This window comes from Hyperolius riggenbachi, chromosome 6 (genome assembly GCF_040937935.1).
Source record: "Hyperolius riggenbachi isolate aHypRig1 chromosome 6, aHypRig1.pri, whole genome shotgun sequence".
In the NCBI taxonomy this organism is placed as follows: domain Eukaryota; kingdom Metazoa; phylum Chordata; class Amphibia; order Anura; family Hyperoliidae; genus Hyperolius; species Hyperolius riggenbachi.
Window position 1 is genome coordinate 348678925 of NC_090651.1, and position 22540 is coordinate 348701464.

Consider the following 22540-nt stretch of genomic DNA (forward strand, 5'->3'; position numbering starts at 1 on the left):
AATAACTGCTGAATGGTGGGCAGGGCTTTTGCTTATATAGAATTGAACGCCTTCCCACTCAGACATATGCGCTCAGTAACATGTTACACACACACACACACATCAGTAAATGTGCGGCTAGCATTGCTTGAAGTAAACCTCCGGACTAAAAACCTACTCGGCAGAACTGAAAAAGCTTGGTGTTTCTTTACCAGTTTCACAGCATCAGAACTGTTTTTCTTACCAAAGCATCATTTTAGCTGCATTTTTAGCCAAGCTCCACCCATCAAAGAAAAAAAAGCCCAGGCTTTTTTCCCCTGATGCAGTGCAGAGCATGATGGGATTTCCTATGTTATTCACGTTGCCTAGCAACTGGGAGAGGTGCTCAGGACACAGGACAGTTGGAACTGTGTCTCATGCTCCCTGTCACCTCCTTTCAACTAAAAAAATGGCTGCCCTCATGAAATCAAACATTTGCCTGTTCTTTTAAAACAGTGTGGGTAAGAGATTATATTACCTATCTATTTTAATTAACATAACTATCGTAACTTAATGACAGTATGTTTAGGCTGGAGTTCCGCTTTAAAGAGAAAGTAAGAGGTCCCTCCCCAGGTTATCTGTAGATGACCAACTGCAAATGTGCAGAACAACCGCCTCTGGCAGCACAAACAGTGGTCAGATGCAGAGGGTGCGACTCCATAAGATGCTGGATGGCCGTCCCACATGTGCTGGTTAAATATTAATGAATCTAAATACCAGGGAAATTAGCAAAAAAAAAAAAAAAAGGGAGATTTACAGTGTCGTCGACCCCCCCCCCCCCATACAGGCCGCCAGCCCAGTGTCCCCCCCCCCCCCCTTACCGAGAACCCAGCATATTTTCAGCAGCCCCCGACCCACACTGACTGCGCAGCCAACATTTAGCCTGGCAGATCCCCTCTCACGTGACATCACGCCTACACTGCTCCATCAGCCTTTCATCCCGAAGCGGTATATGGCTAACAACGCGATTGTACAGTTTCAACCCTGCAATGTCACACAAGGACTTGAACCCCAATATTCACCAGATATGCATGTATGATTCTTTAGGTTGCAGCATCATTACTGTAGTGGAGTGGTCTGAGTGCAACCACCTAATGATATGGGTGCACCACCTAGCCCAGGCATGGGCAAACTTGGCCCTCCAGCTGTTAAGGAACTACAAATCCCACAATGAGTCATGACTGTCTGTCAGACTCCTGCAATGCATTGTGGGACTAGTAGTTCCTTAACAGCTGGAGGGCCAAGTTTGCCCATGCCTGACCTAGCCTGTAGTGAGCACAGACAGCTCAACAGCTGGGGGGAGGGGGATACGACAACAACAACTGGGAGGGGGAAGGATATAAGCTACACAACAAAAATACAGAGCCATGCAGGGCAGTGCTGAGCTCATAGCACTCACCCTGCTGTAAGCTTTTTACATTGGATGTTAGACAGGCTTGTGTACAGACTCGGCTGGCGTTACCTGTTCACTGTCACCTTCAGCAAGTTGGCGATAGTCTTGTGGTCTTCATTTAGCTGATTCTTCAGTCGTAACACCCGGCATCGCTCCACCACGCACTCCTTACACAGAGAGTCAGCTGCAGGAAAAACATATCACGTGAATGGCATATCCATGCTACGCACAACCTTGACATTTCACTTCCTGCACGTGTCAAGTGGCCAGAGCAAGGAGTCTGGAGGAACTTACTGGGACACAGGTACACTGAATTGGCATCCCTTACGTTTACCAATGAGAAAATTGAACAAAAGTTAACTGGAAATCTAGACATGTAAAAATCCTACCAAATACTGCTCAAACTGGTCTTCGTAGCAGGAAGGAGAGCGTCAGAGCAGTCAGGAAGGGGCAGGGCAGAGAAGGTTAGCAGGAAATTAAAGCTTTACATTTTAAATTCCAATCATCTACAATGATTGTTGTACAGAACTGCCAAGCAGCCAGATCTGTGCTATGGAGAGGGCAGGACTAGTGGGAGAGTCTCCCCGCTGGAAGTACAATAGCATTGGTGAAAGATTTTCTGTACACAATCTAAATTTTTACCACTACCTGCTCATACTCATATTGCTGATTGGCAATGTGAGGCACGTGGCTGGAGGGATCCTGGCACACAGGATGGGACAGGCAATGCGAGGGACGTGGCTGGAGGGATCCTGGCACAGAGGAGGGGATTGGCAATGTGAGGGACGTGGCTGGAGGGATCCTGGCACAGAGGAGGGGACAGGCAACGTGAGGGACGTGGCTGGAGGGATCCTGGCACAGAGGAGGGGACTGGCAATGTGAGGCACGTGGCTGGAGGGATCCTGGCACACAGGAGGGGACTGGCAATGTGAGGCACGTGGCTGGAGGGATCCTGGCACACAGGAGGGGACTGGCAATGTGAGGGACGTGGCTGGAAGGATCCTGGCACACAGGAGGGGACAGGCAATGTGAGGCACGTGGCTGGAAGGGATCCTGGCACACAGGAGGGGACTGGCAATGTGAGGGACGTGGCTGGAAGGATCCTGGCACACAGGAGGGGACTGGCAACGTGAGGGACGTGGCTGGAGGGATCCTGGCACACAGGAGGGGACAGGCAACGTGAGGGACGTGGCTGGAGGGATCCTGGCACAGAGGAGGGGACAGGCAACGTGAGGCACGTGGCTGGAGGGATCCCGGCACATAGGAGGGGACTGGCAATGTGAGGGACGTGGCTGGAGGGATCCTGGCACACAGGAGGGGACAGGCAATGTGAGGCACGTGGCTGGAGGGATCCTGGCACACAGGAGGGGACAGGCAATGTGAGGGACGTGGCTGGAGGGATCCTGGCACACAGGAGGGGACTGGCAATGTGAGGCACGTGGCTGGAGGGATCCTGGCACACAGGAGGGGACAGGCAATGTGAGGGACGTGGCTGGAGGGATCCTGGCACACAGGAGGGGACAGGCAATGTGAGGGACGTGGCTGGAGGGATCCTGGCACACAGGAGGGGACTGGCAATGTGAGGCACGTGGCTGGAGGGATCCTGGCACACAGGAGGGGACAGGCAATGTGAGGGACGTGGCTGGAGGGATCCTGGCACACAGGAGGGGACTGGCAATGTGAGGCACGTGGCTGGAGGGATCCTGGAACACAGGAGGGTACAGGCAATGTGAGGTATGTGGCTGGAGGGATCCTGGCACACAGGAGGGGACAGGCAATGTGAGGGTCGTGGCTGGAGAGATCCTGGCACAGAGGAGGGGACTGGCAATGTGAGGCACGTGGCTGGAGGGATCCTGGAACACGGGAGGTGACAGGCCTTTGAGGCACGTGGCTGGAGGGATCCTGGCACACAGGAGGTGACGGCAATGTGAGGGACATGGCTGGAGCGATCATGGAACACAGGAGGGGACAGGCAATGTGAGGGACGTGGCTGGAAGGATCCTGGCACACAGGAGGAGACAGGCAATGTGAGGTATGTGGCTGGAGGGAACCTAGCACAGAGGAGGGGAGTGGCAATGTGAGGGACGTGGCTGGAAGGATCCTGGCACACAGGAGGGGACAGGCAATGTGAGGTATGTGGCTGGAGGGATCCTGGCACACAGGAGGAGACAGGCAATGTGAGGCACGTGGCTGGAGGGATCCTGGCACACAGGAGGGGAGAGGCAATGTGAGGGACGTGGCTGGAGGGATCCTGGCACAGAGGAGGGGACTGGCAATGTGAGGGACGTGGCTAGAGGGATCCTGGCACACAGGAGGGGACAGGCAATATGAGGCACGTGGCTGGAGGGATCCTGGAAGAGGAGGGAACAGGCAATGTGAGGGACGTGGCTGGAGGGATCCTGGCACACAGGAGGGGACAGGCAATGTGAGGGACGTGGCTGGAGGGATCCTGGCACAGAGGAGGGGAGTGGCAATGTGAGGGCCGTGGCTGGAGGGATCCTGGCACACAGGAGGGGACAGGCAATGTGAGGGACGTGGCTGGAGGGATCCTGGCACAGAGGAGGGGACTGGAGGGATGCTGGAACACAACAGATTACTTGCAATATAATGCACGTGCAGAAACCTTGTGGTCAGTAGTCCATTAACACCAAGTAGAAGCATTAGCTAATCAGACTTTATTATTAAGGAGGCATTGGTGGCCATGGAAGACCAAGACATGGGGGCAGCAGTAAGTAGGCAGCCTAATCAGAGGGCAATATCAGTGGACAGCCCTGTCTACCACAAGAGCGCACCTTTTAGCCGTGGGCCTCCGCCATATCTCTTGTACAAGATATCGGCTGCCTCTCCGGAGATTCTCTTGACATGGGAGATCTTATCGGGGTGCAGCTTCTCATGCGGACAAAGGAACTTGGAGTTGTCCATGGGCTTTGTTGGCGTAGATTCATCCAACCACTTTTGCAGCCAATCAAGAGGGATAAACTCGTATGTGTCATCTGCCGGAACACAAAAAAAGGCCCAAACTGTAACACCAGCTGCTGGCTGGCCGAGTGCACAACACACAAATAGTACAACAACCCTACCACACAACATACAGGGTCAGCCAGAACGTGACAGCAGTTTGCATTTTGTTATGCATGGCATTCTAGGTAATGTAACTTGCAGGTGAATCTCATCTCTCCCTGCACCACTTGTTATGTGACTGCAGAATGCCCGTATCAGTTTGTTCAGCAGCATTAACACGAATCCCCACTCCCTCCAGCCAGTATGTGTGAAGTGTGACACTACTATAATGAGGTGATTGAAAGACTTGTAAAAAGATACGATAAATGCTTAAAGGATCCATCCAGGCATATAAAAAAAACAAAATCCACTCACCTGAGGATTCCTCCAGCCCCGGCAGCCGTTCTGTCCCCTCGCCGCAGCTCCGGTGTCCTCTGCTGCAGAAGCCGACCTCGCCCGTTCGGCTTCTTGTGCGTTCCACCGCGCCGGTCATGTGGTCTGGCCGACGTCATCAGGTCTGTACTGTGCAGACGCAGTACAATCCTGATGACGTCGGCCAGACCACATGACCCGCATGGTGGAACGCACAAGAAGCAGACCAGAAAGCTGACCTGGCTAGGTTGGCTTTTGCAGCCGAGGACACTGGGAGCCACCGGAGCTGCGGTGAGGGCACAAGACTGCTGCCAGGGGCTGGAGGAAGCCCCAGGTAAGTGGATTTTATTTTTGTTTTTTAATCTGCCTGGACCTTCCCTTTAAATAAAAGTGGTGAAGTCATCTTAGATTGTCCAGAGGTATTACCTCTGCCAGTCAAGCATGAGATCAGTAGTTCAGCTCATGGGTCATAAAGAATAAATAAATAAAGCAATTGCATAATCAGTTCACTGATGCACTGGGCCAGATTTATCAATAGTGTCTGAGAGAGAAATCTTAGTAGGTTTCTAAAACATCCAGCAGAATTGTCTCAGACTTAAGAAGATGCAGTTTCCTTCTAAAACTGCAGAAGAGGTAAGATTCACAGAACAGAAAAAAATATACTGGTATAATATACTGGTAAACATTTTTTACCAGCATATACTCGGTATAGGTCGGCTTTGTGTATAAGTCCACCCAAATATTTGACCCTCTTAAAAAACTTTTGGAGGTGAGGACAGCAATATATGTCCACTAACCTGGGGCTTCTTTAAGCCCCTAGCAGCCGTTTCAGTCCCTTGCTACAGCCCCGGTCCTCCTGTGTCCTGCTGGCTGCCCATAATTATCGGCGACACACCGGCAGATCGTCTGTTCTGTGTCCACGTCATCGGACCCGTACTACGTCTGCACAGTAGTTGTGCGCAGGTGCAATACACGCCTGATGATGTGGACGTGCGAGCACAGCTCCTAGGGGCTGAAAGAAGCCCCAGGTGAGTAAACTTACATTGTTGTCCTCGCCTCTGAAGTCCTATTAGCTGAAATGTTTTGATGACTCAAGTATAAATCCACAAATACAGCCATAGTACCCTGTGGCCCCCCAAGTGCAGCCATAAACACAGCCAGTAACAGCAGAACACTGCCTCATAATAATGCATGTGTAAAAAGGTGGAAGGGGTTGCATAAGTGCGAGTCAAAAAAAATAGGTCTGCTCAAGCAGCATTAAAGGTTTTACCATATTATATATAGTATTAAAAAAACCTATTAAGCGTGCAGGGTTAATGCAAACACACACAGACAATAATAAGCTGTGTAAAACCCAGGACACAGCTCTGGCATATATAGGTGGACCTCTAAGACTGAAACGTCGCCTGCATTTACCCTGCACTTTTAATAGTGGCACTCTGAATACATAATAAAACTATTTACGAGCACTAATGCTTTGCTTTAACAATACTGTTTGAGCAGCCCTGTATACTGCAGCACATGGAAGAACCTGCTAGACTGCTCTGTCTGCACTGAAGCTGTCAGATGCTTCAGACACCAGCAACTCTGACAGGATACTGACATTTCCTCCCTTATGCTGTGCATACACGGACAGGAGGGAGGCTTATCAATCGAGCCTGATGGCTCGATTGATAATATCCGACACCCCGCCGGATCGATACTGCGCTCGATACCGGCGGGGAGAACGATGGCCGCGGGGACGAGCTGGCAATCGATCCGCGCGGACGAGCGGTGACGCGGCGGCTCGATACCGGCGCAAAAATGGTCCGTGTATGCCCAGCATTAGTCTGACTGTGTATTATTACCCTACCTCTTCCCAGTCTTCAGACACTCCCACCCAGCTCTGCAGTAGAAAGTGCATTGAGAATTGTTGGCCAATCAAAGAAGAACAGAAGTGTGGGAGGGAAAGAGGCTTCAGCCAATCAGGCTGCATTAGGGAAGTCTGAGGGGAAATTAATGAAAAAAGAAAACCCAGCATGCCCTGCAACTTCCTTTCTTGGCAGATGTACCAAATAAGAGACAGGGAACCTGGGGAATTATGTTTTATGGAGAAAAAAAAAAATAAGAGCGATTTTTAACTTTTGGATTGCCTGGTTAGCATCCTTATTACGGGTTTGTCGGGCATAAAATCAAAAATCAATTCTTTATTTTTATCTGGTAGTTACTCTTTAATGGGAGATGATACTGGGGGAAAAGAGGTCTAGTAGCACAAATTGTCACTGCAGAAAATGCATTTTACAGGACTAAGTCAGAAATGTAGCTCTGACCCACTACGGTCTACTAGTCTTTGACTAGTCTTTACAAATAAGACCTACATTTCTAGACTAATAGTCGACTATATATGGTGGATTGAAATTACAATCGGGTTGGCATGTTATTTTCAACAAGTGCAATCATCAGAGTGTCATGAAGGAAGGAAAATGCAGACGCCCACGTCCTGTTACCAGATACTCAAGTCCAGAGAATTCAAAACCCCAAGCGAGGCTTCATTGTTACTGAGAAGCAAAGAAATTCTCCCAGCATGCAAATCTCTACCCACTCCATAAGGGAATTTATAGAAAGCCAAACTCTCCAGCAACCGGATAATAAAGGCAAATAAGATGCAAGTAATTCTGGCTTACATGTAAACAAACTGCTTGCAGCCAGGAATTTGGTCAATCAAACTTGGTAGAAATAACATTGGATTGGCCAGATTTTAACCAGCATGCAATTTGCATTAAATGTGCTGCAAGCCATAAAACTCTGCATTGCACTAATTAGGGACGAGTGTGAACAGTTTTGTGAAATGCGATACTGTCCTGACATGCATGGAAGTGTAGTCAGTGGCAGAAACTTAACTCAGCTATGTCACTGTCTAACGCCACTCCATCTTCCTAACACTTCCAACTTTACAACTGGAAGTATTGTGGTGAATCAGGAAGTGTCATGAGGATAGAGCGCTGTGTAGCACCGTGACAAGAGGCTGGCCTCTAGGTAAGTTGACTCACCGCCGTAGCCCCCTTCTCAGACACTGCCAGGTACAGTTTCGCTTCCTACAGAGCTGTGTCCCCTGTGGGCTGTGTGTCTTCATTGGTAGCTCTGAGGACACAATGACATCACAGACTACATGGAGACACTTACAGCTTCTGACTGACTGAGTGTCCCCAGACTCAGGAGCAGAGATCTCAGTCTGTGCCCTCTGTGAGCTGACATGTCTCCATTGGCTGCCCTGGGGACACAATGATATCACAGACTATATAGAGACACGCGTAGCCTCTACCTGACTGAATGTCCCCAGAGTCAGGAGCGGAGACCTCAGTCTGTGTTCTCCGTGGGCTGGCATATCTCTGCTGGTGGCCCTGGGGACACAATGACATCACAAAGTACATGGAGACATGTGCAGTGTCTGCCTGACAACGCCCCCACATTAACTATTTTAGCCTTTTGGGCGTGACTGTCACGTTCAAAAGGATGCTGCGCGCTCCCGTGCCCGCTGCATGTTAGCCCAAAGATCAATGAATAGGAACATGGTTCCCATTAATTTATCCAATTCCATTCATTGGTCCAAGCCCCCGGTAGAAAGACCGACGGCTTCTTTGAGAAGTCGTGATCTTTCTGAAGAGGGAAGAAAAAAAGAAAAAAAAAAAAAAAAAAAAGTTTCCCATCCTCATACTTCCTGGAAGCGAGAGTGCTTTCAGGACTAAGAACAAAAAATTGACTGTTACCATATTGTGGCCAAATAGTAAAACTATATCTACATACTTTTTTGTATTAAATAAACACACATTAATACATTTAAAATAACTGTTTACCTCCCACACCAAAAATTACCCAAATAAAATTTAATGGAAAAAAAAATTACAATAATAATAAAAAAAAAAAAACAAGCAAACAAACAGATACCTAAGGGTTTGAACTTTTTTTTAATATGCATGTGGAAAGGGTATTTTACTAACATTTTTTAAATTATAAGTTTGTAAATAGTGATGGACGTAAAACTGAAAAAATGCACCTTTATTTCCAAATAAAATATTGGCGCCATACATTGCGATAGGGACATAATTTAAATGGTGTATTAACAGGGACAAATGGGCAAATAAAATACATAGATTTTAATTATGATAGCATGTATTATTTTAAAGCTATAATGGCTGAAACCAGAGAAACAATGAATTTTTTCTTAATATTCCCGTTTTAAAACGCATTTAGAAAAAGAATTCTTAGCAAAATGTACCACCCAAAGAAAGCCTAATTGGTGGCAAAAAAAACAAGATATAGATCAATTCATTGTGATAAGTAGTGATAAAGTTATTGGCGAATGAATGGGAGGTGAAAAATTGCTCGGATGCATAAAGTGAAAAACGACTGAAGGCTGAAGTGGTTAAGGAGCGGAGATCTCACTCCGTATTCCCCACAGTCTGATGCATCTCCACGAGTGACCTTAGAGACACAATGGCATCACAGAGATGTGCAGCCTCTGCCTGACAATGTCCTCAGATTCACGAGTGGAGATCTCAGTCTGTGTCTCTCGTGGGTTGACGTGTCACCGTTCATGGTTCGGAGACACAATGGCAGAGTCACATGACATTGCAGAAGGCTGGTGAACAGGTCATGGAATGACAAAATGCGAGTTATGCTACAACAAACTACATATGGGACGAGTAAAAGCTCGTACAGACCAGCTCCCGCCGTTAACCTCTGGTACAGCTCCTTCACCTCTTCGTGTTTGGCCTTCCCTTTGTCCACGCTCTGTTTGCGCATGTCGGCCATTTCCACACACCACTCCTCAAACTTGCAATTATCCAGCTCCACCAATTTCTGGAGGAAACCTGCAACACACCAGCAGAGGCGCTGTTATTCAGGGCTGTAGAGTCGGTACAAAAATCATCAGACTCCAACTCAGTTTATGAAACCACTGACTCCAGGTACCCAAAATTGCTCCGACTCCACAGCCCTGGTTATCATACAAAGTATTACAGGACTTCTAAGTTCAACATCTGGGGAAGAGAGGCATTGCTAAACCAGTTTATAAAGAGAAATCACAGAAATAGTGCAGTAGCGCTCACAACACGGATAGGATGAATTTCCAAAAGCTCCTTACAACATGCAGCTTAACCCTTTGGGGACCCGCTGCTTAACCCCCCTTAAAAAGTGGATCCGAGATAAAACTTTTACTCATTGCATAATTGTGTTCCTTTCATATAGTTTATAGGGCATTCCTCAAACTTTTTTTGTTTTGTTTTTAAAACTCCAATTCCATATAAACTAAACAAGCCTCGCCTACAGCTTCTCCAGAGAGCCCTGGCACTTTGAGCCTTAGTAGCAAGGGCTTATGGGAGCGCAGTCTGGGCAGGAGGCGCTTACTTGCTAGAGATTTCAGAGGCAGAGGGGAGGAGAGGGGAGTGAAATTTTCACATGCTGATGGCTGGAGATGCTATCAGCTTGCCTGTGCGTAATGTCACAAACTAAACATGGCTGCCATCATACCACAGGAATAAACTGTTGAAGCTGTTTGCAGCTAGATTTGCAGTGTAAACTATCTAAACTTTAGAGAAGATATATAGACAAGTTACTTGTTTTTCATCTTGGGTCCACTTTAAGGACCAGGCCATTTTACCAGTTGGGGGGGGGGGGGGGGGGGTCAGGCAGCCGGATCCCTGGTAAGGCTAGCTGGGCATGGTGTCCCCCATATTGCCAGCAGCCTTTACTCACCTACCAGGCTCCGGCGATGAGCAGCTCTAGATCCCTCCACTCTTGGCCAGCATCCTCGCTCGTTAACCCCCCCCCCCCCTTTAAAAACTAAGCCATTTTTTGCAGCTTTAAGGCCTCGCTGCAGGCCACACAACTCAGCACACAAGTGATTCCCCCCCAACAACAGAGTTTTCTGTTGGTGAGGTCTGATCGCTCCCCGGAATTATTATTTTTTTTATAAATATTTGTTATTTTTGTAATAAATTTTACTATTTCTTTCTGAAGTATTTTTTTCAAAACCTCCCTCCCCCCAGCCAGCCAATCACGGCGATTGGCTTTTATAGGATTCAATGTATATAAGCCGATCGCTCTCCTGTGTCCCAGGGGGACAGCCGTGTCACATGGCTGTCCCCAGTACAGCGCTGCCTTAGATCGCAACGCTGTACTATGTTAATAGACGGCGGTTTTGCCATCTAACAGTCTCCTAGTCTCCTAGCGGCCTAGCAGTCTTCCTCCACCATCCAAGCAGGGAGGCACGTGCGCATTATCGCACGAGATCTACTGCAAAACAGGCTCCCAGAACCTTACTCCAACCGGCGTAAGGCGGTCCTGGGGCTGCCACACCCATCGGCGTAACGCGGTCGGCAAGTAGTTAGTTAATCTCCCCTCTTGGGTGAGCACGATCGCATCGGGGGCGAATATGGCAGGTGGCGTAAATCCTACACCGCATCAGGCTTAGACAGCCACAAGTGCGGCGTAGGATTTACACTCAGCGGTCCCAGAAGGTTAAGTTGCATCCTAAAATTCAAATCTGATGGAGTGTCCTCTCAACTATGACGTGACCCCATATACGGCCTTTGTAATTTAGAAAAGAGAGGTCAGAGGGAAGCACAAGGCACCTCTTGGAACGTTATCTAAACAATCCAGAAGGTCTGCACACTTAATTTGCAGAATAAAGCTTCGCATAGTCACATACCGTGGCAACAAGCCATTCAAAAAAACCAACGACCATTTCGGGGCCTCGGCAGGTTGCCTTTGCAAATGGTCCTTGGTTTTGTGAATGGACTGTTGTCACAGCATATGACTAAGCAAAGCTTTATTCTACAAAACGCGTGTGCAGACCTTCTGCTATGGTCCAGCATCCAGGAAATGGTGTGTGATTGGATTAATCTCAACTGGGAAGAGGGGGGGGGGGGGGGGGGAGACACGTATAAAGACTACCTCTAGACAACAATCTAGTGTGTGCACAGGATCCCCCTCAACATACTGGATTTTTTTTATCCACATTCGAGCCCATTTTTCTCCCACTCAAAAAGGCCACCGGAAGCCACTGAAATTAGTCATTCCCAACTCCCTAGCACCAGATGCGCATTTGCTACCTCATAACTCTCCCACCTACCTGGAACCTCAAACTGCACGTCTGGCTTCTGGTCTGTCTGCAGCCGATACACCAGCATGTAAGCGTTCCGAGAGCAATGGAAGCCTTTGGAACACTTGGGCTTACGAGCGATTGCTTTAGAGGGCTCTGGGGGAGAAGAGAAGACAGCCCACGTCACACGGGAAACAGGATTGTCACCAGCCCGAAACAAAGGGGTCATCTCATGGCTGTATCATGGCTATGCCGGACATGCTAAGCCGTGTAGTGCACAGATTGTACACAGAGTAATGCAGAGCACAAACAAGCATTTACAAAGCTGCACACTAAGAACTACTTTTCAGATTTAATTTCAACTTAAAAAAAAAAAAAAAAAAAAAAAAACTGGGCCAGATGGCAAAAATCGAGCATTCTGATTGGCTGCTGAAAGCAATGCTTCCCCTTCTACAACAGTTCTCCTCACATGATGAATCTGTATGTACCCACCTTATCTGCAATGTAACAGAGCACTCACAGGCTGGTTCAAGCCCCATTCAGTGCTCCATTGCCAGCACAGCAGCATCGTATTGTGTTAAGCTGACTTAACTCAATATTCCCCAACATTACCTCCCACCGGATAAATGTCACACACTACATGGCTTGCTTTATCGAGTGAGGAGAGGCAGAAAGCTGCATGTACTGTCCTGTGGAAAGTAGTGCCTCAGCTGATTTTTCATTCCCCTGAGGAGCAGTAGGTAGTAATAAGGAGGGGCAGGACTACCAATGTGGAAGTGACTGAGCGTGGTGGTTTGACGCCGAGGCACCGTGGGTACAAGACGTTGAAGCGGATCAATAGCCCAGCCTGGTGGCCACCGTATGGGGGAAAGCCCATTGAAAAAAACTCTGTGCTCGTATATAAAGTCATGGACATGTGAGTGTGCATTTGTAATATTTTATTAAATCATTGATGGTTTTACACTATGGGAGCCCTGTGCTTTCATTCTGAGGTGAATGCGTTATGAAGACTTTGCAAAATATAGCAAGCTGTGGATCGTTAGAGGCTGGGGATCGCCTGAGAGTATCCCACAAGCGCATTTAGACCCATCTAGCAGGGGTCTAAGGATAAGGGTGAGTGCCCAGTCTTGAGGGTGTGGTGAAGGTGTACACTGAAGCTACTGACTGTCGTCATGACAACTAACGGCGATCTCACTAGGGGGATGCAGAGCCTTGGAGGACAGGAAGAATGGCTGCCGGCATCTGGATCCCTGGTGAAGTGAGTGAAAACGCCCGCTGCGCACCATTGTTCTGCATAGACCTCGCAGCAGTCACCATGAGTCTGGTTCGGGGTTACCGCTCTAAACTACAGTTTTCCAACCCCGAGCCCAACTCAGGGTTACCGCTAAGGAGGTTAATATAAGTCAGTGCAAGAATAAGTGTTACACAAAAAAAAACAATAATCTTGTAGATGAGATATGTGTAATAAGGGGCAGGTCATTCACCATGCATCTCCAGCTATGAAATGCATGTGTATGACTGTTAGAGTTACAAAGCAGTCTCCCTACTACCCATCCCACAATGCAACCAATCACTGACGGCGTTTCCTTCACATTATGACATGTTCACATTATAGCACACAAGACCTGAGGCAAAGCTATATAAGGCAAGCACAGATGCCGGATCCACGCATCTGTGTGTGGTGTCCGTTCCTCTACTCATTCCCCCGGCAACTAGAATCATTTCTCAAAAGATAGGATTTTTGGTCAAGCTTTCAGACAGTAAGAGGCAGGGTTGCTGGGAGGCTTCCCCTTTTCCTTCTCTAACAAGGCATATGAATAGGCTGGGGAAGAGGTGCAAATAGAGAAAAAAGGGGGGGGGGGGCGGGGCGCAAGGAAAGATGAAGGAATGGGGCAAGGAAAGAACATTACAGCAAGCTTGCCTCTTCCTATCCGAAAATTACTGTTTTTTTTTTTAACAAATTAAAATAATAAGGGGGGGGGGGGCGCATGGGGAGTGAAATGGATAATGCATTAAGGTATGTGGCTCCAGCATAATCATACCTCTGTGCTTACCTTAGGTAGCTTTGCCTGGTGTCAGGTGTACTTTAGCAGTACATGTATACAGCTGGTCACACACAGTGCAAGGGCAATCTGACAGACCACCAATGGATATTGGGAGAAGTAGCAGTTACTACCAAGAATACGCTGGCCATGACGCACTGTGTGTATCTGCCTGGAATGTGCTGGCCGTGGCGCACTGTGTATATCTGCCTGGAATGTGCTGGCCGTGGCGCACTGTGTGTGTCTGCCTGGAATGTGCTGGCCGTGGCGCACTGTGTGTGTCTGCCTGGAATGTGCTGGCCGTGGCGCACTGTGTGTCTGCCTGGAATGTGCTGGCCGTGGCGCACTGTGTGTATCTGCCTGGAATGTGCTGGCCGTGGCGCACTGTGTGTATCTGCCTGGAATGTGCTGGCCGTGGCGCACTGTGTGTATCTGCCTGGAATGTGCTGGCCGTGGCGCACTGTGTGTATCTGCCTGGAATGTGCTGGCCGTGGCGCACTGTGTGTATCTGCCTGGAATGTGCTGGCCGTGGCGCACTGTGTGTATCTGCCTGGAATGTGCTGGCCGTGGCGCACTGTGTGTATCTGCCTGGAATGTGCTGGCCGTGGCGCACTGTGTGTCTGCCTGGAATGTGCTGGCCGTTGCGCACTGTGTGTATCTGCCTGGAATGTGCTGGCCGTGGCGCACTGTGTGTATCTGCCTGGAATGTGCTGGCCGTGGCGCACTGTGTGTCTGCCTGGAATGTGCTGGCCGTGGCGCACTGTGTGTCTGCCTGGAATGTGCTGGCCGTGGCGCACTGTGTGTATCTGCCTGGAATGTGCTGGCCGTGGCGCACTGTGTGTATCTGCCTGGAATGTGCTGGCCGTGGCGCACTGTGTGTCTGCCTGGAATGTGCTGGCCGTGGCGCACTGTGTGTCTGCCTGGAATGTGCTGGCCGTGGCGCACTGTGTGTCTGCCTGGAATGTGCTGGCCGTGGCGCACTGTGTGTCTGCCTGGAATGTGCTGGCCGTGGCGCACTGTGTGTCTGCCTGGAATGTGCTGGCCGTGGCGCACTGTGTGTCTGCCTGGAATGTGCTGGCCGTGGCGCACTGTGTGTCTGCCTGGAATGTGCTGGCCGTGGCGCACTGTGTGTCTGCCTGGAATGTGCTGGCCGTGGCGCACTGTGTGTCTGCCTGGAATGTGCTGGCCGTGGCGCACTGTGTGTCTGCCTGGAATGTGCTGGCCGTGGCGCACTGTGTGTCTGCCTGGAATGTGCTGGCCGTGGCGCACTGTGTGTCTGCCTGGAATGCGCCGGCCATGGTGCACTATGTGTATGCGTCGGGAATCCGCAAGCCACTTGGCACTGTGTGTATATGTCAGGAATCTGCTGGCCACGTTGCACTGTGTGTGGCAGCTGACAGATAAAGCACGATCAGAAATCACAGCTGTACACAGAGGTGAACAGACAGTCCTGAGAAGGAATCGGTACACAGTATAGTGAGAGGTAAAAATGCACTCACAACGTGAAGGTTTACCTAGATCCTCCTCAATCCCCAGCTGCAGCTTCTTCCCCTCCATCTTCTCAATCTCTTCATCATTAAACTTGTACCACTCGGAGGTCTGCGGATCTCGCACGTGAGCAATGTAGTGACCGGAGTAAGCACTCACCCCTCTGTGGATGAGGACCGCACTCAACTCGTACACATAATTACCGCCTGAAACAAGAAGAAGAGACCAAACTAAGAGCTACAACTAACAGGGACATCCCACTATACCTACAATGGTGACATCACACACTGTACCTACAACTAATGATGGCACTGCACCCTATACCCAACACCAGCACATACTGGTGTGAACAGATTTGTTCACTGAAAAAAAAACCTGTTATCTCTGAAGTAACATGAAAGTGAAATTCAAGTTAAATAAAACTCTGACATAACATTCATTAAAATATGCTTTCCTACTTTATTTTTTTTTTACACCTATATCTGCATTCCTCCACAAATATTATCGGGCTACGAATTCCCAAAGTACAGTTTATCTGCTCTGAAAGCTGCAATTGGATTTTTTTGCCTAGCTGCTATATCCGTGTCCTTCCCAGAATTTTTTTCCAGTCGGGTGGCATGAAAAAGTAGCTGGGTGGGGCGAGATGAGAGAATGCAGGGCTCGTGCTTCTCTGCACAACTCTGCTTACAGTATAGGAGGAGGTGAGCCGATGACAGCTGGGTGCTCACCAAAACTAGGCGGATGGTGCACCCGGCTAAAAGTCTGTACTTATATATTAAAATCTATCAACTGATCACTTCTCAGCTCTTACTGCTTCTCAGCTCAGTTTGCTAATGTTTACTAAATGTATCTGACAAAAGGAATGTAAACAAAAGATTATGGTGTCACCTCTTCGGATGTGGCCAGAAGCTTTCCACTGAAGTGCTGTGTTTAACTGTTTGCTGTTCTGCTACAAATTGCTGAGTTTCATACCACTTTACCAAAAGTAATTGACACCAATCATCATCATTTACGAGAAATCCAACTTTGCTTTATAGCTTTTATTATATAGAACATTTCAAATAACTCAAATGAGAATGGCATGAACAGAAACAATGGGACATTATAGTACTACTGAAGCAAAACTACAAATTAAAAATATAATGTACTTAACTCCTGAAACTCTTCATTCTGCTCTCAATCTTCAGGTTCCCTCCTGTCCCCCATTCTCCTCCCCTGGCCCCTCAGTGGCATACACCCTGCAGGAATCGGCCATGCACCAGCGCATCTGAATATGTTGCAGAGTTCCCAAAGGTGCATGACCAGCAGAGGCACTTGGCTGTATATCAGACCCTTACTAGTCTGTTCTCCTTGATTTGCCTGATGAAGCATGATTGTGCTTTCGAAACATGCTGCAATTTGGAGTACCCATTAAATGCGCATTTCTCATATGAAATAACAGAATTGTTACTGTTTGGTGTACTGAGGAGGTAAAATGTTTCTTTTTTCACACTGTTTTATTCTATTTTCGCACCTCTCTTCCAGCTTCTACACCAAAAGCTCATAAACAGATATGCATGAGTGCCTTCTGCCTCTGGGCATGTGCTGCCAGCTCCTACACTTTAGGTAGGATTATTAACAGAAAGAAGTGCAACTCTTCATTTAGCGTTACTACTATCAACTGTTAATATCAATGGGTATTAAGCCACTATCCCAAGTTGAAATAAACAGAACACGCAGACAAGAGAATGATCACTAAATATGATGTATTCTTGTGATAATATACAGAGAATATACAAAAATTGCATATAAAAAAAGGATAGGATTAAGATGCCTATTGCTAAGATATCTGCTAACATATTATAATGTCCACCAAAAAATATATTGCATGAGATACATTACCAGTTCCAAGAAACAGTTTAAGCAAGAGCAGCAGCAGCCTAAAATCTCTCTCTCTCTCGTTACCTATTTTTATAGTGTTAGAACAAAGAAAGAAATCTAACTCCTCCTGCTGATTAACCACTTGAGGACCCACCCTTTACCCCCCCCCCTTAAGGACCAGCGCTGTTTTAGCTGATCTGTGCTGGGTGGGCTTTGCAGCCCCCAGCACAGATCCGGGTGCAGGCAGAGCGACCAGATCGCCCCCCTTTTTTCCCCCACTAGGGGGATGATGTGCTGGGGGGGGGGTCTGATCCGCGGCGAAATTCCCCCCTCCCTCCCTTCCCCGGAGATCTGAGGCTGCACAGGAACGGATCTGTCCTGTGCAGCCTCTAACAGGCTCCTGCCTGTCATGTGACAGCGATCCCCGGCCGCTGATTGGCCGGGGATCGCTGATCTGGTACAACGCTGCTACTGTTAGCAGCGTTGTACGGATGTAAACAAAGCAGATTATTTCCGCTTGTGTTTACATTTAGCCTGCGAGCCGTGATCGGCGGCCCACAGGCTATTCACGGAGCCCCCCGCCGTGAATTGAAAGGAAGCAGCCGCTCGCGCGAGCGGCTGCTTCCTGATTAATTAGCTTGCAGCTGGCGACGCAGAACTGCGTCGCTGGTCCTGCAGCTGCCACTTTGCCGACGCGCGGTAGGCAAGTGGTTAACATACGCGTATGTGAGCACATCACATTCCAGAAATTCATTCCGATGATGTAATGCGCTTTTGGTTTCACTTTCTATCTTATGAGTCATTCTAGGAGACCTTGCCAACTATTAGCTACTTGCTAAAATATTTCACTTATAGGTCATTTCCAGCGTGAGAATAAAGTGTGGGAATACATGAGAATAGTTTCACATCATTACACTCTATGTGAGATATAAAACTGGTTATACAACTGATTATTACTCATTTCAACGGTAATTTTGAGACTATGCTCTAGGAATAAATCAAAAGATATAACTTCATGATATATAAAAGGAATAAAACGTTAAATATTTGACAGTGCAGTTCAGAACTCGCCCAGTTCAGATGCCCTTGTTTACAGCTTGGTGAACTTCTGGGACACTGAACCTAAAACTCTTTGAACAGTAAAAGGGAGGGACCTCAAAGACAACGAGCAGCAGGAAGTGTTTTCCGCCACCCTAAGATAACAATTGTAAAGTTAGAGTGCACTTTAATCACTCTGCGACTGCCTAATGCCGATCGACGGCTGCAGAGTGGCTCCCCCAGGAACACCTAACGCTGAAAGGCGTCAACTCCTGGGGGGGGGGGGGGGGGCGGAGGTTAGCGAGGATTGTCGCTGGCAGACTATATAGAGAAGAAATGACAATTCATGTTGTACAGCGCTGTGATCTACTGCAGCGCTGTACTGGGGAAAGCCCAGTCACTTGGCTGTCACCTCATTATGCGAACCCCTCTCATAGGCTGATGCCTATGAGAGAGGATCCCCCTGATTGGACCTTGGGGAGAGGGGGGGGGGGACAACACGTTTTTATTTAAAATAAAAACAAATTAATAAAAAAATACAAAGCATGCAGCAGCAATCAGAGTCCACCAACAGAAAGCTCTGTTGGTAGGCAGAAAAGGTGGGAGGGTGGGGTGATTTATTTTGGTGCTAAGTAAGTGTGGCTCTGTAGCGAGCTGTGAAAGCTGCAGAGCACCGAATTATAAAAAAAATAGCCTGGTCACTAGGAGGTGTAAACCTGTAGTCCTTAAAGAGAATCTGTACTCTAAAATGTTTACAGCAAAAAGCATACCATTCTATTCATTATGTTCTCCTGGGCCCCTCTGTGCTGTTTCTGCCACTCTCTGCTGCAACCCTGGCTTGTAATTAACAGTTTTAGGCAGTGTTTACAAACAAACTAACCAGCTTGTGATAGGCTCACATAAGCAGTGTGTGTGAGTCATACAGAGTGTGCAGGGGGCCTGCAGAGGGTGTGTATCGCTTCTATCCAATCACAAGCAGCCCTGCACATTCCACACATTCCAGCCTTAGCCGACAGAGCCACAGAAGAAAACAGATTAGATCATATAACAGAAAACACAGCCACTGTGCAATTAGGAAAGGCTGCAGTAAGCCAGAGAACATTAGAACAGGCAAAGGAACTTATAGGATAGAAGAACTAAGGCTGAACATTTTGTTACAGAGTCTCATTAAGTGGTTAATCTAACATTTTGTTGCACAACCATAAGAGACAATCCCAGCAGATAAGATATTCCTGCAGCTGAGGCTTCTGCACCTCCGAGCAGGGAGTTCGGCCGACTCTCCCTGAGAAAACTGTTCTAGCTGTGTCAGGTGTAGGGGGGCTATGCCACACCACACGTTTTAATTCGGCTTTTAAATCGGCTCAAACTAGACAACTTCAGAAATAGTTGCATGCTTTGTCACTTACCAAATATTGGGTGGCTGTGTGCATTGGGTTATTGTGTTAAGAGGATCCATGAGCTGCTACTGACACAGAACTCCGACTGGGCAGTTTCCCTCCAGTATTTCGTTTCTTTACAGCCTTGAGATTTTATTGTTCTCTGCACAAACTCAAAGTACCCCACATGCCAGAAAACAATTTAGCCTCCACCATGTCTCACAGTAGGTATTGTGCTTTCTATGAAATTTTTATTATTTCATCTGTGGAGCCAGTGTTGCTGTGACTTGCAATAAAGCTCCAGTATTGTGGATTGTCTTATGTATGCAAATCCCAGCCTGACTGTTCTTTGGGTGGTACATTTTGCTAAGAATTATTTTATCCTCTATGCACGATAAAGGGAATAATAAAAAAATAAAATCTCTCAACTATTTAACTATACAGGAAGTCGTTATGGCAAACTCTATACCTGCATTTAACCACTTAACGACCGCCTAACGCCGATAGGAGTCGGCAGGTCGAAGTGGTGTTACCATGGAAACAGACGCTCGTTCTAGCGGCCGTTCCATGTCAGTTCACGAAGGGTGTCTCCGTGAACAGCCTGCGAGCCTCCGATCGCGGTTCGCAGACTAATTGTAAACACGCGGGGAAGAAATCCCAGCTGTTTACATCATACGGCGCTGCAGCAGCGCCGTAAAGGAGATCGGCGATCCCCGGCCTCTGATTGGCCGGGGATCGTCAGCATCTGATAGGCTGAAGCCTATCAGAGGCGGCGCAGGACGGATCTCCGTCCTGCGCCGCCCAGGGGAAGGAGGGAGGGAAAGGGAGCGAGCCCTGGGAGGGAAAGGGAGCGAGGGAAAGGGGCTTTGAGGAGCCCCCCCCGCTGGAGAGCCCACGCTGCACAGATCAGCGCAAAATCCCCTGGTCCTCAAGTGGTTAAGGGGGGCTTAGATGCTTCCATGGCTACAATTACTAGGTAATGCCTAATGACGTTGATTCAGGGATTTTATCTGATTGCCATCTGGAGTCGGGAAGGACTTTTTTTCACTTTTGGGGCTAATTGGACCATGCCTTGTAAGGGTTTTTTCGCCATCCTTTGGATCAACAGGGATATGTGAGGGAGCAGCCTGGTGTTGTACTTTGTTCTTTGGTTGAACTCGATGGACGTATGTCTTTTTTCAACCAAAATAACTATGTAACTGTTTTCAGCCATTAGTTTTAAAATAAAATGTGTTACGATACATAAAACTCACACGTTTTATTTGTCCCGGTTGTTACAGCATTTAAATTGTGTCCTAGTACAATGTATGGTGTTAATATTTCATTTAGAAATAAAGGTGCATTTTTTCAGTTTAGTGTTTTTTTTAAATACTATATCAGTGACTGGATAGCGTAATGGTCTGACACAGGAGACCAGGGTTCGAATCTCGGCTCTGCTTGTCAAGTAAGCCAGCACCTATTCAGTAGGAGACCTTGGGCAAGACTCCCTAACACTGCTACTGCCTATAGAGTGCGTCCTAGTGTCTGCAGCTCCGGCGCTTTGAGTCCGCCAGGAGAAAAGCGCAATATAAATGTTCTATGTCTGTTCTGTGACTATATCAATAATTACAAGCTTTTATTTACAAAAGTAACAGTAACGTATACCCTCATGACATACGTATTAAAAAAGTCTCTTAAGTGGTGCATAAAGGAGTATGCATATCTAAGCTTATGTTTGTTAAGAGAAGTTTCCAGTATGAATATGCATACCAGTGGTGAGGAAATGGTTAAAAGGTTTGGGACAACAATGCAAACATTTGCCCAGGTTGGAGAATCAGTGCGAAGACTATAATAGTGTATAACAGTGCTGTCCAACTTCGCGGGCATGGAGGGCCGGTTTTTTTCCAGGCCACATGGTGGAGGGCCGGCAGACAACCCCCCCCCCCCCCTCCGAAAAAAAAATCTAGCAGCAGTTTCCCCACAAAATGCACTCAGATTGGCTGCAGATGTACCCACAATATGCTGTCAGATTGGCTGCAGATGGACCCACAAAATGCTGTCAGATTGGCTGCAGATGGACCCACAAAATGCTGTCAGATTGGCTGCAGATGGACCCACAAAATGCTGTCAGATTGGCTGCAGATGGACCCACAGAATGCTGTCAGATTGGCTGCAGTTGTACCCACAATATGCTGTCAGATTGGCTGCAGATGTACCCACAAAATGCTGTCAGATTGGCTGCAGATGGACCCACAGACTGCTGTCAGATTGGCTGCAGATGGACCCACAGAATGCTGTCAGATTGGCTGCAGTTGTACCCACAATATGCTGTCAGATTGGCTGCAGATGTACCCACAATATGCTGTCAGATTGGCTGCAGATGGACCCACAAAATGCACTCAGATTGGCTGCAGATGTACCCACAAAATGCTGTCAGATTGGCTGCAAATGTACCCACAATATGCTGTCTGATTGGCTGCAGATGTACCCACAGAATGCTGTCAGATTGGCTGCAGTTGTACCCACAATATGCTGTCAGATTGGCTGCAGATGGACCCACAATATGCTGTCAGATTGGCTGCAGATGGACCCACAAAATGCTGTCAGATTGGCTGCAGATGGACCCACAAAATGCTGTCAGATTGGCTGCAGATGGACCCACAGAATGCTGTCAGATTGGCTGCAGTTGTACCCACAATATGCTGTCAGATTGGCTGCAGATGTACCCACAATATGCTGTCAGATTGGCTGCAGATGGACCCACAAAATGCACTCAGATTGGCTGCAGATGTACCCACAAAATGCTGTCAGATTGGCTGCAGATGTACCCACAAAATGCTGTCAGATTGGCTGCAGATGGACCCACAAAATGCTGTCAGATTGGCTGCAGATG

General features: G+C 48.0%; 1 protein-coding gene across 2 annotated transcripts in view; it reads right to left on the reverse strand.

Annotated features, from left to right (window-relative positions):
- Nucleotides 1-22540, reverse strand: part of USP48 (ubiquitin specific peptidase 48) — a 66196-nt gene that overhangs the window by 22837 nt on the left and 20819 nt on the right. For both annotated transcript variants that reach the window (XM_068241585.1, XM_068241586.1), the window contains exons 9-13: nucleotides 15421-15600; nucleotides 11895-12020; nucleotides 9484-9633; nucleotides 4204-4404; nucleotides 1481-1595 (exon numbers count right to left, since the gene is read on the reverse strand). In XM_068241585.1, coding sequence (XP_068097686.1) covers nucleotides 1481-1595; nucleotides 4204-4404; nucleotides 9484-9633; nucleotides 11895-12020; nucleotides 15421-15600 — 772 coding nt within the window. The remainder of the gene's footprint in view (nucleotides 1-1480; nucleotides 1596-4203; nucleotides 4405-9483; nucleotides 9634-11894; nucleotides 12021-15420; nucleotides 15601-22540) is intronic.